Source organism: Pollicipes pollicipes, unplaced genomic scaffold, assembly GCF_011947565.3.
Source record: "Pollicipes pollicipes isolate AB1234 unplaced genomic scaffold, Ppol_2.1 Scaffold_2555;HRSCAF=2994_pilon_pilon_pilon, whole genome shotgun sequence".
NCBI classification, from domain to species: domain Eukaryota; kingdom Metazoa; phylum Arthropoda; class Thecostraca; order Pollicipedomorpha; family Pollicipedidae; genus Pollicipes; species Pollicipes pollicipes.
The window spans coordinates 8417160-8434593 of NW_023596136.1; the positions used below are offsets into that span (position 1 = coordinate 8417160).

The 17434-nt window shown below is 56.1% G+C and overlaps 1 protein-coding gene across 1 annotated transcript; it reads left to right on the top strand.

Annotated features, from left to right (window-relative positions):
- Nucleotides 1-515: 515 nt before the first annotated feature.
- LOC119108177 (uncharacterized) lies at nt 516-16737 on the top strand. The gene is made up of 8 exons (XM_037231758.1): nt 516-522; nt 1250-1434; nt 3182-3314; nt 7578-7611; nt 7935-8079; nt 9237-9459; nt 15971-16173; nt 16726-16737. Exons 1-8 carry the CDS (start codon nt 516-518, stop codon nt 16735-16737), a joined length of 942 nt encoding a protein of 313 aa, XP_037087653.1.
- Nucleotides 16738-17434: the final 697 nt, after the last annotated feature.

Here is a 17434-nt window from a genome sequence, read left to right on the forward strand (position 1 = left end):
TCATTGTCGAACGAGATCGTGTGTCATCGGGTATTGTCGGCGTCGGCGCGCGGGGCTTTGTTGCGAGAGGTGCAGCCGCCGGGTGGCTCGACACCGCATCCGCGCTGGCGCCTTCTGGCCGGCGATATTGCGTTCTCGATCGAGATCTGCCCACGGTCGGAGCTGCGGCGGTCCTCTGCGTCAACAGGCCGGCGCCGGCCGTTATTGGCGCCACTGTCACTCAGGTGGCATGGAATCGTCACTAATATTATGCAAATACCCCGGGCAAACAGACAAAGTTGACGGCTGCCGCCCGGTATAAGCGCGAAATAGCGGTATTAAAGCCACCAGGGAGTTTGCCATGCAGATCGGGGGAAGGGACTCAATCACTGGCGAAAACTGCCCGTCGCCCTCCCCCACCTCTCATGCAGAGGGCTGGTTGGCTAGACATGACCGGCGATGAACCCGATGTGTCGTGGCCACAGCACGCTACCTCAGAGCCCAGTCTGGGAGGGAGACACCCACCTCCCCCGGCGATGGGCAGTATCCGCTGGCCGACCTGACCGTACGATAATCGCACGGAAATGTCGCCCACTGATGACGGAAATGGCAGCCAGAGCTTTGCCAACGCATCCGGCACAGACTAAACCTTGCTGTGAACGAATTCTTAACTGGGTAATGTGACACAATCGAGCATGTATTAGCCGGCGTGCCAGACGCTTTATTTGTTTTGTATTCATTTGTACTCGGTTAGGCCATATGGTTTTTTGCATCAGTTTTTATCGCGGTACTAAGCATATAACTGATGGTGGCACAGGTGGTCAAAAACCAGTCCTAATTAAAAGGCCTTGAACCAGAGAACAGCCTGCTGGCAATGATATATTAACCGGTGATATATTAACTCTCATCACGTCATCTGCTCGAAAACATCTGGATTTGCTCATAGCTAAAACGGTTCTGCAAGATTTTATAACATATACTGGAGTGAAGCTACTGAAGCCACTGGATTAGACAATGGCGCCGAGGACATACTAAGGACTAAGTAGGCTCTCGGCCCGCGGTTTAAACTAAATCCTTAGTACAATTTCTAGTACCAGCTCTTCGGTGTTGCATCTGGCGAGCACCCATACACTAGTTCCTAATGAACCTTTTGTGGCCACTGCGCGGTCTGTGAGGCTGTTGGGCCGCCGGGGAGGGTGCTGAAAACGGCCGTGGAGAGTGCTGACAGCGGCCGGGGAGGGTGCTGACGCCGGCCACGCGCTGCCCACAGGTCCGCCTCAGGTGCTGCGGCGCCAGCAGCCGGCCAAGGTGATGGCAGAGCAGGGTGGCGAGGCGGTGCTGGAGGTGGCGCTCTGTAGCGACCCACTGCCCACGCTGGCCAACTGGCACTGGGGCAGCCTGCAGCTGCAGGCTGGCCAGAGCAAGGGGCGCTTCGTCGCCGAGGAGATCACTCAGGTGAGACGCTGGTGACGGCCGACCGCCGACCTCCGGCGCCGTGCCAGTCTCGTTCAGGCCACCACGTGCAAGGCTCTTCTTAATACTCTGAAAGTACAGGGTTGAAATGGCCTAGATAGTGCAACATAATTAATGCAAATCAACTTCATATTCCTTCCATCTCAGCGACTTGTCGGGTAAATCAGTCAGAGTACCTCCCTTCTTCAGGATGTAGATAGGATGCATCCATGTGCAATATAACGCATCCGTATGCAACATACGTGCATTTGCACCTGGTGAGTGCAGTAGCTGTAAGTGAACCCATTGAACCACGCCCACACTCGTTCTTGCCTCTCTCTTCTCCAGCAGAGTTTCGGAATGTCTGACTGAATGACTGCTCGTGCTTCTGTCCTCAAGTTCGGCGCCGAGCCGACTGGGCAATTGAGCGCGACGAACGACGACTGTAATAACTCGTCGGTCCTGATGCCCGACGCCCGCTCGCGCTAACGAACCATTAAAGTTGCCGCCGACTAATGACGTCACATCGGCGCGACGCCGGCGACGAGCTCTTTGTTTCCGGACGGCGGCGTCCGCCGCTCGCCGCCCGTCCGCGCGCGTCATCAATAACACTCGGCCGCGTCGGCACGGCGCTCTCTCTCGGCGACACCGCCATCGGATAGATCGGGCCGTTTTGACGGATTTCCGGGCGGGTCGGGCGCGGACCGCCGAGTTCCGCGTCGTCAGTCATCCCTCCCCAGAGCCGTGACCGGCGGCGTTCTCGGGCTGCTGAGTCCCGCTCGTCAGTCACCCGGTGGAGAGGGCGGTCGGGGGTGTCCTCGGGCCGCTGAGTCCCGCTCGTCAGTCACCTCGGTGGAGAGGCCGGTCGGGGGTGTCCTCGGGCCGCTGAGTCCCGCTCGTCAGTCACCCCGGTGGAGAGGCCGGTCGGGGGTGTCCTCGGGCCGCTGAGTCCCGCTCGTCAGTCACCGGTGGAGGGGTCGGTCAGGGGTGTCCTCGGGCTGCTGAGTCCCGCTCGTCAGTCACCTCGGTGGAGAGGCCGGTCAGGGGTGCCCTCGGGCCGCTGAGTCCCGCTCGTCAGTCACCCCGGTGGAGAGGCCGGTCGGGGGTGTCCTCGGGCTGCTGAGTCCCGCTCGTCAGTCTCCCCGGTGGAGGGGCCGGTCGGGGGTGTCCTGGGCTGCTGAGTCCCGCTTGTCAGTCACCCCGGTGGAGGGGCCGGTCGGGGGTGTCCTCGGGCCGCTGAGTCCCGCTCGTCAGTCACCTCGGTGGAGAGGTCGGTCGGGGGTGTCCTCGGGCTGCTGAGTCCCGCTCGTCAGTCACCCCGGTGGAGGGGCCGGTCGGGGGTGTCCTCGGGCCGCTGAGTCCCGTTGTCAGTCACCCCGGTGGAGGGGCCGGTCAGGGGTGCCCTCGGGCCGCTGAGTCCCGCTCGTCAGTCACCCCGGTGGAGGGGCCGGTCGGGGGTGTCCTCGGGCTGCTGAGTCCCGCTCGTCAGTCACCCCGGTGGAGGGGCCGGTCGGGGGTGTCCTCGGGCCGCTGAGTCCCGCTCGTCAGTCACCCCGGTGGAGAGGCCGGTCAGGGGTGCCCTCGGGCCGCTGAGTCCCGCTCGTCAGTCACCCCGGTGGAGGGGCCGGTCAGGGGTGCCCTCGGGCCGCTGAGTCCCGCTCGTCAGTCACCCCGGTGGAGGGGCCGGTCAGGGGTGTCCTCGGGCCCGGCCGTGTCGACCGGCGGCTGACCCCACCGATGGCCCCCGCAGGATACGACAGAAGACTGCTACCGGGCGCGGCTGCGGGTGCTGCAGGTGACGGCCGCCGATGAGCGCGACTATTACCTCAAGGTGCAGAACGACCGCGGCTCTGACCAGTACGGCCTGGCGCTGCGGGTCAAAGGTGAGCGCGGCGCCGGCGGCCGGAGTTGTTGCGCCCCGGCCAGGGCACGGTGGCCAGCAGAGAACGGCTCTTCTCTGAGGCTCCCTGGTCACTTCAGCGACTGATGCCGCTCAGCCGCTCTGACGACATCTGATAGTCGTGTGCCTTGTTGAGATGCCCTTAGTGAGCAGTGCGTGAGAGAACAGCTGTAAGGTAACCAAAAACATGCGTTACGTCTGAAAAAACGTCTAAATTTAAACAATTTGCATATGTTGTTAGGCATATTTCCCTGCATTGATACTAACCGACATGCCGACCACACTGAGATACGCTGTAATGACTGCCACGTGCTGACCTCGGTAATCGCTGCATGCGTATCGGAGGGTTATCGGAGAGCATGTCTTCGAAGGCCCGTCAAATTGTAATTCGCTTGTTCCACGGGCCTAATGGTACCTGCTATCAGCGCTCGTCACAAAACAGAACGCCCGCATGTGAAGAGCAAAAACTGTTTAACGAAATGCATGTCTGTGCATACCTCTACATTATTTGTGCCAACAATTTGATTTGAATATTCATCTCGGTGTTTGGCATTGACGGCGCTTAGTTTGTTTCGCTTATTTTAAACGTAAGTTTGAAGAAATATCTAAGCTCTCTACCTCTTATGGAAGTCCGTAGACTTAAACGTGCATAAATGCTTTTGAACGGGATAAACCACGTCATCGAATGTTCATTGGTTTATCGCGTCTCCGTGTCTCGCTGGCTTGACCCGTACCCTTCTGCGCTTGCAATGGTATGGGGTCAGGCCATGCACGGGTATTTCTTTCCCCCCACCAGTCCTTTCTGCGTCTGCTCGGCGGCTGTATGGCCCCGTCCAGCGCCGGTGTGGCCTCCTGTCAGGGATGTGGTTTCCTGTTCAGTAAGAGGTGTACCAACGCGCCAACTTTGAGAAAAAAAAATGGATCAAGTCCGTGGAGAAACACGTTTTTTTGTGACATTTTGGTTACGTTCAGCTATTTTCCTGCTCTGCCCCGAACTTGCTCGCGAAACCTGACAGACCTGTCTACGGTGTGGGTTCCCCACCTCTCTCCGTCTGGGCTGTCGCGTGGCTCGCCTGTGCTGCCGCCGGCGGCCGTCCCGGCAGACAGTAGGCGCTGATGGGCTCTCCCATCCGTCTGTGGCTGTCCGCGTGGCTCGCCTGTGCTGCCGCCGGCGGTGCTCGTCCCGGCGCAAGTACAGTTAGCGCTGAGGGCTCTCTCCGTATGGGCTGTCGGCGTGGTTGGCTTCGCCTGTGCTGCGCCGGCCACCGGCCGTCCCGGGCAGACAGTAGCGCTGCGGGCTCTCTCCGTCCGGGCTGTCGACTGTGGCTCGTCCTGTGACTGCCGACCGAGCGGCCGTCCCGGGCAGACGGTTAGCGGCCTGTGGGCCGTTGTTTCAGGGTTTCGTCTGCTTACGAGCCGGTCACCATGACGGCCGTCATCAGTCTGGTGTGCGGCTGCTTGGTGCTCCTCGTGCTCGTTGTAGCGCTGCTCCTGTACGCCTTTAAAAAGGAGAAAATGGTGCTTCTCACGGGAGTAACTCGGGCGGGTGACGAGCACCGGCGTGTGCACCGGAGCACCGGCCGACGGACGGATGGGACACCAGCACGGTGCACTCACGTCGTGGGGCGCCTTGAGATCGCACTGCACGGGCCCAGCAAAGGCTTCCAGCTCACGGGTTTTGGAACGCTTTGACGCACCAGAGGGGGGCTCTGAGTTTCACTTGGCCCTAGCTGCATTACCCTAAGTAGCTCCTTCCTCTAGAGCGTGTTTTTTTCTCAGCGTCTGCCAAACGATACGACTTCTGAAGCTGGTGTCAAGTCATGGAAGCCACCTGCAATAAATCCCGTCTTCCTACGCTTTTTAAAGGCTTTTTTCTCGGACATGAGTCCATTTTGTAAGATGTTTTTCCTCTCTTTTGTATTTTAGACACCCTGGACTCGTTCTGCAAATGCCGTTTTCTGCATTGCTTTCTTTATATTATAATATATATATATATATATATTATATACTATATATTATATAATTCTACACTTTTTGCGAGTGGTCTATGATAAATACGTCACGGTAGCAAACTAATATTGCACACCGATAGTCACTAGTAACAAAAAATGATACCGTCTTGTTATTGCGTCAGGAATTATTGGTCGTCATAGTGAGCCGATGAGCTGTCGTCGTGTTACCCGCATCAGACTAAACATAACCCCATTAACGGCGGTGGAAGCTCAATGGACTACCTTGTGAGGATTGGTCGCCTCCGAGACATCGCCAGGCTGTGTATCACTTACCTGATCGGCGGATTTTTACCGGTAGCGCATACGTCACATCCCTTTATATTAAGTTATCTTGGAAGCGCGAAATAAAATATTTCAGTCTTACGCAGATTATGTATGTCGCGCACTCTGCCACATCAACGATGTATTGTACGGGGTGAGCGACGCAAAGATTACAACACTATAAGCCGTCAGTGCAAGGAACCGGACGTTTACTGCCTTCTTGGCAACTGTCCAACTAATGGTGGCTGTTTGTACAGCTCATTAGTCCTTCAAGCTCAGCTCATTAGTCCCTCGGTAGCACCAACTGACCTGGGCCGCCAGCCGCTGCGCGGCCGCGCCGGTTGCTGTGGACAAGCCGGGCGGTGCTGTGCCCTCACCCGCAGTGCTGTGCGCCTGTAGGTCCGGTTCCGCGTATCCGAGTCGGTCCCCAGCCAGGACCTGCCTGTACGCGTACTGGCCGACCCGGCCGCGCCAAGTGAGGCACGGCCGGCGGAAAGCCAGCGCTCTCCGGGCAGGACCGGGTCTCACGGGACACTACAGACCGCCCTGAGCCCACTGACATTGGCCCGCAGCCGCCCAACAGACCGGCGCCCGCGGCACCTGGCTTAGCTGGCTGGTGTGTGGGTGGTAGTCATCGAGCGCAGACTACGCTGCGCCCGAGGGTGCCCAGCTGAGGCCAGTGCCGCGAGACAACCAGTGGGCAGTGCCGGGTTGGGTGTTTTGTACCGCGGCCTGTTGAACACGCGTCGGTAGTGCCTTTTGGTGGACAAGCGATGAGGTACGCGGCCGCCGCCAGCGTGCCACCTGTGTTGAGGTTTCAGGCTGGCTTCAGAAGTGTGATGTTTCTGTTATAAGAACGTGCAATGCCAGGCCACTCTGTCTCAGATAGCGTTGAAATGAAGAACCGCTTCTTCTAGTCAGATGATCCAATGGAACCAGTGGAACGAAAGTTCCATAGTACCTATCTTTAAGTTATCCATGTGAATGCGACACATGCCATTTTGAGCGGGTGCAAGACTCCTGACGAGGGTGCAGCTGGTGGCTCCCAACTCCCAACACGATGGGCATGCATAGTCCAACCTCGGAGCACCCGCGCTGGCCACCTGCATCTACCACCTTTGTGTGCTCTGTCGTGGTGCTGCAATGTTACTTCAACTTCTCCACTGTCCATTTGCAATAAATTGTAACACAGACTAGCAACCTTCTTGCATGCCCTAACGAGGACATTTCGCAAAGGTAACTTTTCGTATTCGTAGCAGCGAGCATGTGTCACTAATTGCCGCAATTTTGGGCAATTTTGTATTCATTTGAATGGGTTCGTAAATGTGGAAGACATTCCGTAAGTTGTTCAGTGCATTAGCCAGGAACATTATTCGCATAGATAAGACAGTAGAATTACCCTTATTCCTCAGAAAAACCAGGAGAATGGAGATATAGTTTGGTTGATATTCTAGCAGCATGCCTTTATCGAAACAAAAGCGGAAGATTGTCTCTGCCATTGTTTCGATAAGCGACTGTTGCCGAAATATTTGCCCCAACTATATTTCCATTGTCCTGGTTTTTCTCCGAGGAATAAGGCTCATACTACCGCCTTATCTATGTGGAAGACGTTCGTTTAATTCCACTTTTCATTGCTTGAACACCAAAATGCATGTGTCTATCTGTCTATTTTATTCCTATCCTGCTCCCTTTTTCGACCAGGGGAAGAGAACGCCCTCTTAACTGCTCTGCATTTTTATGGGGAACAGTCCTTCCGTTAAGTCTATTCATCCGCAGACAAACCGTGGCCACTATAACGACGTTTAATTAATGAACATACAACTCCAACATGATGCATATAGTTTTACACGTGCACAGACAACGGTTTTGTCTGAATTTCTACCCGTTGTTGGTCTAAATGGAGCACGGGCGCGTACCAAACTTTCTTGTTCGCCTAATGCACTTGTAACCTTGCCTCTCTTCTTTGCTTTCAGAAAAGGGAGGTTTCAAGCCAACTGATCTGGAAAGGTGAGTGAAAACGTACTTTTCCGCTTCTCCCACCCTTTCATATTCCTGGAATGGTAGCTTAGCTTGGACGAGACCAGTTTTTTAGCAGTTGATAGCCGTCAGTAGGACGTCGCATCCCCTATAATTTGCAGCCATGTTTGTACCCGTTCTGCTGCTTTTTAGCTATCTGCCTTGCGTTTGCGTTCCCACTAACAGCCTGCTACGTTCTGCTTGCGTCTGTTCCGAAACGCTCGTCGTGGCACATTCCGCCGCTGACCGCCGACGGCGCCACCGTCGCTATCGCACCGCTCCTCGCTATACCGCGTGTCCGGTGGGTGTTGCAGCGAAAAGAGTGAGGTAGAGAGCCGGACGGAGGGCGCCGCCCGCCAGGGCCTGGGCGCTATCCCACCGGACGCGCTGTACTCGGGACCGAAGAAGCCGGGCGGTCATGGCCAGCACGGTGGTCACGGTCTGCGAGAGGCAGCCAAGGTAAGCGCCGACGGACTCCAAAGCCGGCCGCCGAGTGGCAGCACTGTCTACATGGCACCATCACAAGGCCAGCCGCCTTCGCGCCGGTGCGGCTGCACCGGCGCACGCGGCCGCTGCCGGCACACTTCGCCGCGCCGCGGCCGCTGTGGTTGTGGCCCCGCGTCAGTGTCTGCCACTGAGGCTCGCCCTCCGCCGCTGTAGTTGTGGTCCAGCTTCAGTGTCCGCCACTGAGGCTCGCCCTCCGCTGCTGTAGCTGTGGCCCAGCGTCAGTGTCCGCCACGGAGGCTCGCCCTCCGCGCCAGCTGACCTCGGACGGCTCGTGTCGGCATCGCAATTGGCACCGCACTCCACAGAGCGTGACTCAACCTCGCACCCGTTTTTAATCTCACCACACACCTACTTTAGATCTCAGCGCACACCTGCTATAGACCACATCAAAAGTCACCAAAGGCCACTGCTTGCTTCACGACATCCAGCTCAACAGCCGGCAACCCGACTCGGTAGAATTCAGAACTTTTTTAATGTCTCGTCACTGGGCGCAGCAAGCACCGAGAAACACGCTCCACTTCGTCAGACGGATGCTGATCTTTGCTGCTCGTATGGCGAGGCATTTTATCAAACCATCAGTCTCCCTGCGATGTTCTGCCTTTCAGTCTTAGAACCCTGCATGAAAACGGACGATGTGCGCACCTTGACTGCATGTGTATGCTGGAACCTGAGCTTTCTCAGGCATGTTTTAAGCTAGTCATTTGTTTCTCGAATCGTATATAGCCTTGTTGTGCTATCATATCGTTCCATACAATAATTTTGCTATTGTATTGTTAGTTGTCACCACGAATTTGTCTAGTTAACGGGTGCTCCGGCTTCACCACGCATCGAAAAGCGCGGTAGTGCCCTGGGAGATGATTTGATGATTGATGCTGCTGGTGATATATTTGTCCTTTTAAAGGGAGTTGCGCTTCCAAGAAAGCTTTCCATTTTTGCTAGAAATAGCCTTAGGATACATTTTTTGCTTCTCAAAAACAGGTTTGGAAGCGCTAATCACAGAGCACTGAGAACATTGTCACCTTTTCACTTGTTCAGAGAGTCACGCCGCCCAGCATCATCAGCTGGCGACCGAGTTGCCTTGTTGTAATTTTAGCATGCCATGATTACAGCACCGTGGTGAAGACGGAGACAGTGGGAAAAGTGATAGCTCGCGAGGAGGCATCATCTACGCCGACCTCCAGCTGCCAAAAACCTCCAACAACGGTTCAATGAGAAAGTACCGCAACGAACGACACCTACTGCCCAGCGAGCAGAGACATCTAGCGGGCGCAAGCAGGAACGAGCCGGCGCGGACCGAGTACGCCGAGATAAAATTCGTTCCAAAATTGACGAGCGAGCGGACATTTAGCGTGGTGACTTTCAGAGCGCCGAGAACTTGTGCCGAGGCCGGCTGTGTGTGATGGCAGACATTTTTTAAGTCTCGGTCGCGAGCTGGAGGAAGCGAGCGAAAGGGCTACGTCCACGCAGCGATAGCGATGGCTTGCCTCAGACATTCAGTGGAGCTCCAGCCGCTGCAGCCCGCTTAGACACGAGCTGAGCAGGGCTCGACTGTGGCATGCCCGAACCGCTAAGGACAATCATCTGCTTATCGCGCCGCAAGCGCCGCGTCTGTAAATCCCGTAGCTTGTGTTGCATCGCGCGCGGATCTGCTGTTGCCCCGCCGACCACTATCGGTGTAAGGTATACCATGTACAAAGCAATCAAGTTCAGCGTGAGCTTTCGGCGACAGCATCGCCCGGGCTGGGAGACCACTCTCAGTTGGTCTGTGGGCGCTGCGACCGCGCGGCCTCTGGCGTCCTCCCGCTGTGCTCCCTGCTGGCTGATCGCCGGACTCGCCCTGTACGCCAGCGCCCCTCTGGCGTCTGCCCGCCGTGCTCCCTGCTGGCTGATCGCCGGACTCGCCCTGTACGCAGCTCCCCCGTGGCGTCTGCCCGCTGTGCTCCCTGCTGGCTTGATCGCCGGACTCGCCCTGTACGCCAGCGCCCCTCTGGCGTCTGCCCGCTGTGCTCCCTGCTGGCTGATCGCCGGACTCGCCCTGTACGCCAGCGCCCCTCTGGCGTCTGCCCGCTGTGCTCCCTGCTGGCTGATCGCCGGACTCGCCCTGTACGCCAGCGCCCCTCTGGCGTCTGCCCGCTGTGCTCCCTGCTGGCTGATCGCCGGACTCGCCCTGTACGCCAGCGCCCCTCTGGCGTCTGCCCGCCGTGCTCCCTGCTGGCTGATCGCCGGACTCGCCCTGTACGCCAGCTCCCCCCTGGCGTCTGCCCGCTGTGCTCCCTGCTGGTTGATCGCCGGACTCGCCCTGTACGCCAGCGCCCCCCTGGCGTCTGCCCGCTGTGCTCCCTGCTGGTTGACCGCAGGCCTCGCCCTGTACGCCGGTGGGCACACCTCGTCCAGGGCTGGGCATGTTCCAATGCTACTCGTCCCTGGCGGACTTCATGTCCTGAGGCGGCGCTCAGGTGCAGCTCAGGCTACAGTCCGCCAGGCTTTGATGTCACATGCTCTGAGCAGCTGGCGCCGTGTAACTGCCTATCGATGAGTTTTCAGCAGCGTATGACACTGTTTGCACCAAATCTAGTCTTGCGCAGTATGCGTGAACAATGTGAGTGAAATATTGGTCGCGCATGGTTTGTCAGTGTCATATGGTTTTAGAGCTGGCTGAATATATTTCGTCAGACAGCAAACCCAGCAACGTGGAATGGGTGACAATTGTCATGTAAACATTCCATGAATGAAACGTTCAGCGTTTCAACTGCAGAGCGAAAGATAAGCAAACATGTACCGGATACGCTGGTGATATGAAGGTGGTGCCCGGGGGTATCACGTTCTCAGATCGGTTGGGGGTCACGCCGGTCGGTCCAGATCAGATCGGTCCAATAAAGTTGGCCTAACCCACCCCAAATCCAGATTTTCTCCTCGGATTCCGGTCACTTTGATTTGCGTTCCTGATGTTGAAACTAGAACAGAAAGGCAATACTTGATAGATTCCAAAACTGTTTTGATATTGTTGAGGAATGGCATTCAATTTGAAGTTGATGTGATAGTGTTAATAATGATATACGATGGTGGTATAGCCGGTGATGCGTTTAGAACCCAGTATATGAGCGGTTCAGACACTAACTGCATTTCATTGGCCCAATATTCCATTTTTGCCCACGTTCGTTGGGAGGCTCAAAAGAGCATTGAGTCGGATCAAGTAAGCATTGGAGGGGGCGGGAGGTCAGGGCACCCGGAAAGCATGCAAAGTGACATTCCTGACGGTACCAAATCATTTTGTAACACTAGAGAACTGAGCCTGATCCAGCCCTGTCCAGTTTGCTTCTAGATGCGACGCGTCATAGCAGTTGGCGTTCACAAAAATGCAGAACGATCAACCTGCGGAAGCAAGTTAATGGCCCGTAGCAGAGCGCCGGTTGCCAATAACGGCCTCAAACACGGAGTTGGCCGCAGCTGCAGTCTAGGGGCGGCCCGTGCCACCGTCGGCCGCCTGACGCGGGATAAGTCGGCAGGTTGGGAGCACTTGCATCTTACCACTATATCTTACCACTATATCTTATCATTCACCGATCTTATTAGCAATCGCCCACTTCAACAGCAAGTCCGTTCCAGTGGCGCAGGCAGGGGCACAACGAACACGTGCGATACTCCCCTTATGTTCGTTCCCAAAGATTAAAGGTCCGATAGGACTGTCAGAGGTTGCATTTAGGAGACCCAGCCCGCAGGGCTGGGTCTCCTAAATGCGATTTGACACTCGAATAACCCCGGAGTCGATAATGTCCTATATGTTGGTCAAGACACCGCCAATAACGCACATTTGGCTCCGTGTCGGCATGGGTCTGAGGGCTCATTTCCCAAGCATGGACGAAGTCAGAGCCAGCGATTTACATTGGTCGGGGCCCCAGCGTCTGTCAGCGCCCCAAAGCGCCTTACAGGGGACTCTGTGTTCGCAAGGGGCCCTCAATCGGTCAGAAGTAGTGTTCGAGGAGGCCCAGAGAGCCCGAAGGGTCCACCAGGATCGACAATCAAAGGCCCGAGAAGAGGGCCTAAGGACACGAAGATCTGGTCGGAGTCATATTCAGGGGCCCCAGCCTGTGGGAACGGGCCCTCAGTGACAGCCAGCGGGCTCCTTCGCCGATCGGAGACTCCCTGAGTCGATAAGGTCCTAGAGGTCGGGCAGACACCACCAGTGCCGCACAGTCGGCTCTGTGTCGGTATGGGCCGAGCCTAAAGAGCCACTTCCCAATCATCTGCGAACCCGGGGCCAGCGATTTACACTGGTCGGGGCCCCTGTATCTGTCAGGGGTTCACCGCGCTTGACAGCGGCCCTGTGCTTGCAGGGGAGCCGGAGTCGACCAAGGGCAGTGCTTGATGAGGCCCAGGGGGCTTCTATGAGGGCCTTCTTATTAGGGCTTTCTGTCCCTATTATATACAGCCTCGATCCGGGCCGTGTCCGTCTGCGTGCTTGGGACCCATTTTCCGAGCAGGAACAGGATTGGAGCTCGCGATTTGCGATGTTTGGGGTCTCTGGCACAGTGCGGGGCTTCTGTGTCGGTCAAGGACTAGTGTCCAACAGGGGCCGTGTGGCAGCAAGTGACCCCGAGTCGGCCAGGAGCCGTCTTTGAGAGGCCCGAAGTGGGGCCGAAGGGTCTCTCGGGACGAGAGACCAAGGGCCCCACTGGATGGCTGAAGGGCCCGAAGGAGTGGCTGAAGGTCACATTAAGGATCCCGTCTGCAGGGCCGTGATCACAAGTGTCAGTCAGAGATCCTCTTGTACCGACGGGGGGCCCTGACACAGAGCGTTCCTCTATTCCGGTCTTGGATCACCAACACCGAACAGTCTGCTCCGTGTCGGTCTGAACTCTGGGGCCCATTTCACAAGAAGGTGTAAGGCTGGGGCCACTATTTACATTGTTCGGGGATTCTGATAACATGCGAGGCTCCTGTATCGGTCAGGAGCCCACAGCGCCTAGTAGGATGCTGTGTCAACAAGTGGCCCCGAATGGACCAGGGAACGTTTGCTCAACAGGGACGGTGATGAAACCTCCAACGTCAGGGGCCTCTTGCATTGGTCAGGGCCCTCGGTTAATGAAGGGAAACATGATAACTCATGATGAGCTTTCACATTGAGACACCCTGTGCCATTCAGGGTCCTCATTACCGAGCGGTGGGCCCTCCAGCGCAATTCTTGCGTGGGGCCATTAGGCCGAACTGAAGTATATGAGCCAATTATTGGACCACCTGCAGCGATCAGGAATCTTGTTGCGTCAATGGGGGTTCCTGTTTTGATTCGGGGCCAACTGCGCGGGTCAGAAGGCCTCCGCGGCAGGACGGGGACCGATGTGATATGATATATGTCACTAAGGGCCTCCGGATCGACCAGGGGTCCGACCCCGCGTCGCCAAAGTGGCAGCCGGAAGACACCCTACGGTAGGACGGAATGGCGCTTCAGGCCTGGAGCGGGAGCAATAATGTACCCCCAGTATTCTACTCAAGGCGATCCGTTGCCCGAAGAGAAGTAAGGGGCCACATTAGCGTTGAACAGGGTGGGTCGAAGTGGGTTCAAAAATGAACAAGGTCATCCCATGTTTACCTGAGAACGCTTATACCTTTGCAGAGCTGACTAGTAAAACAAATTTGTCGAAGGGTTTGGGCATGCGCGCCTACAATCTTGAAAACAAGGACGGCGACGGTCGGGGGTTCCGGTTTCCGTAAAACCGAACGGTGTTGGTCACTGCAGGTAACATTGGGGAGCCGGCGTCGTGTGCGCGAGGACGACCGTCGTGAAATAATGTTTACGAATCTGAGTGTCCTTCAAAATTAACTCACACACCGTTCAAAGATCAGGCTTGGCGTATCTGTATATACCTCGAGTTTGTCCCCTAGACAGATTAACAGTTGCAGCAACACGAAAAACAGAGATTCTACCTTTACTCCTTCAGTTTCACCATTAGGTTTCAGCACCGTTTTGCGATACCGTGAGGCAAATCCGTTGTCATCAATCTAAAAGTTGCACAGGTGAAATGTACGCCCGAACTACCCTCGAAAGGTACGATTTCGTGTCATGAGACGTGCGAAGGTACTTCTTTCAAATGCGTCGAGATTTTCGTCCACATTTCAGCCACGGCCTAGTGTTAGCCGCGGCGCCGGCGCTGCGCGGCCTACAGAGACTGCAATGCATAACGTTGAGGTACTCGTTGGCAAGATCTGCGAGCGCGCATGTTCAAAACTGCGTTATATTATATGCATCCCCAATCAACTCTGACTGAATGCTGAACACTCCCGGTAGGCTAATACAAATAGTTACCCATTTCGATCTACCATCTACCTTCGCGGGATTCGAAATCTACATTCTGAAGAAACCAGGTCAAAATTCTGGCAAAGCTTCGAAGTTCCATCGGTTTGGAAAGAGCTCACTTGATCATTTCAAAATGAAGAGCGCCGGTGATTTATTCCATGCACTCGTATGACACATTATTTCTGCGGTTTCTTACACGCGCTCGGGTGGGGGTCAAATTGACCCCCCGAAAGTTTTCCAGAATGGTTTCCGAACGGCGCGGCATAGCCGCGCCAAATTCTGTATATCTGCAGACGATTGAATAGCGGATCGTTTGGCATAAAAAATTCAGGTGTACCTTGTAAAGTCACTGACCTATGGCAGGTCAAAGTCAGGCCATTGTTTCAGCGAAGGCAATTTCTAGGGAATCCTTCAATCCGATCTAACAGCGGAGTGTTTGACGAAGCCATACATCTGTGGGATGCTTTCTTAGGCAAAACAACATTTGAATGAGCTGTAAATACTGCCTAGCGTTATCTCTGTCGCTTAGTCAAAGTCAAAGCAATCTTGCATGATTTTGGTCACCTTGACCTTCAAAAGGTCAAACAAGGTCACTGACCTTGAATGAGAATATGAACTTTTGTTTGGAAAGTTTCATAGGTTCTGGGGGCACTTGGAGAACAACCTGGAACGTGACCTTGCTTGACCTTTTTTGATCTGAAGGTCATGACCTAGGAATCTGAAACTTTCACCTAAGTGAGTTCACATACAGGTCAACACACGCTGCAAATTTGGTGTTTGTAGCTTTCTTAGTTCCCGAGATCTCAGTGGAGTCAAATTGAACCTCTCCCCCACCGAGCGAGGAATATCTAGCCGGACACCCGGGCGCGTGTTAATATACAATTCAGGCAGAATTGATCTTGCGGTACCTTAGAACTCTGTTCCAGTTATAGAAGGCGAAAATGAAAAAAAGACAAACATGCTTTCATGAATAAATCGACGTTATCCGGCAATTTATTTCGGGGGCCTTCGTTAACCCTGAAGCGCCTCCCCTTGCTAAGCTGCGCGAGCTGATGGCCGATATCTGACCAAGGCCGCGTCCCTGGTCCGATATCACGCCAGACACTTGAGGGGTCCGAGCGGCAGTGCCAGATTACGCGTCCGCTGCCGAGCCACGCCGCTGCGGTCCGGTGAGGATGACATGCAGCCGTCCAGGCTGTCTGCGCGCCGCGCTGCTGGCCGAAAACCTGCTGCTGCTGGTGGGCGCGCTGCTGCTGCTGACTGTGGGCGCCGACGCGCTGGTGTCAGATGGCTCGCGCGCTGCCGTGCTGGCCGGCGTGCTGCTGGCCCGCGGTGCCGCCTGGTTGCTGACCGGTGCCGGTTCACTGCTGCTGCTGCTGGCGCTGCTGGGCGGCGGCGGTGCGCTGCTGCGCAGCCGCTGCCTGACGCTCACCTTCAGCGTGCTGAGTGGTCTGCTGACGCTGCTGACGCTGTTGACGGCCGTGGGCGCGCTGCTGGTCACGGGACCGCTGGCCGGCCGGCTGGAGGCTGCGCTCATCCGCTCCCTGGCAGACTATGGCAGCCACGCCGACGTCACGCGCGCCTGGGACATGCTGCAGAGTGGCTTCCGCTGCTGCGGCGTCGTCAGCGGCTTCGACTGGGCACGGAACAACTCGCTGACGACGGTCGTGCCCTGGAGCTGCTGCCGCCGGCTGCCGAACGGCACGAGCGAGGCGTGCGAGGCAGCGCCCACCAACGCCGACTCGTACTACAGTGTGGGCTGCCTGGCGGCGGCGCGACACCTGCTGACGGCCGAGGGCTGGCTGCTGGCGGCATCGCCATCGCCATCACTGTGATCCTCATCGTCTCCAGCGTCGCCGGTTGTTGCTTCGCCAGGACCAAACGGTAAGGTCGCCAGCGACGCGCAGAGCGGCGATAAAATGATGAGAATGGGAGGGGTATACTGTCAGGCCTGGCTGACTCAGGGACCAGATCCTGGGCTTTCTGCAGAGGAGCAGGCAATTTTTCTCTCTGTCGACAATTGGTTGCCTGCTTTCATTACTTTACGATAGGATATCAAACTCCAACAATAGCGGGAATGATCTCTTTTGGGAGAGTAGATGAGAGCAGAAGCTGAGAAAAACAATGAAAATGCAAATACTGCCCTCCAACAGACCAGACAATGGTGCAACACCAATCAACGCGAGTCGACTGTAGGGTAAGGTGGGCCCAGTGGGGTCAAAGCCCGCTCGCAGGAAGCCCACACAGGCCCTGCGATCTTCAGCTCACAGGGGACACACGCGCCGCGCGATGCTCGCTTGTTGTAGGCAGCCTCCTGACCAGCCACCGTTGGCTTGCCTTCTACGTTTGCGCATTATGTGGCGACCGCATTGTTGTTTTTTGTTCGTCAGAAGGGCATGATGACTGAGTAGAAAGGACAGCCGACTTTTACCAGGGTAGAGCGGGGATGAAAAGACTGGAATCTCGGTCGCATCATGGTCGTTCTATTACGCTGTGCGCCGTACTTTCCGAGCCTGAATGTTAGCGTTGACCAGTCGCGGGCTATCGATGACGCCCCCTCCCCTCTTTCCCCCCTCCGGGGTCGCGGATGTCGCTGATAGATCAATATATTGCGGGCCCTGGTACGGACAATCGTTGAGAGGTTAATGGTGAAGGCCGCAGTGGATCCTCGTTGCTCCAGTATATAGTCGCATGCCAAGTTACGTGTCGGGGAGGGGGGGGGGGGGAGCGTGATCAGGGCTCCTCTGATGGCGGTGGAAACTTGTGCACACTACATTTGAAGCTCGGTTCACGCCCAACTTCCATATCGGATGCGTTGTTGTCCATAACTAGTAATGATCGCCCTTAGTCTTGTTTAGCAGAGCTGGTCGGTTCCTACTCCCCGCAGTAAAATTCGCTACGGCCACGTGGGTATGACGCCAAACGCACACGCCGATAGCATAAAACGCTATTTGGATATGATATGCGTGTCATTCAAGCCGACCGAGCTGGGGGAGGGGGGGGGGGAGAGGGAAG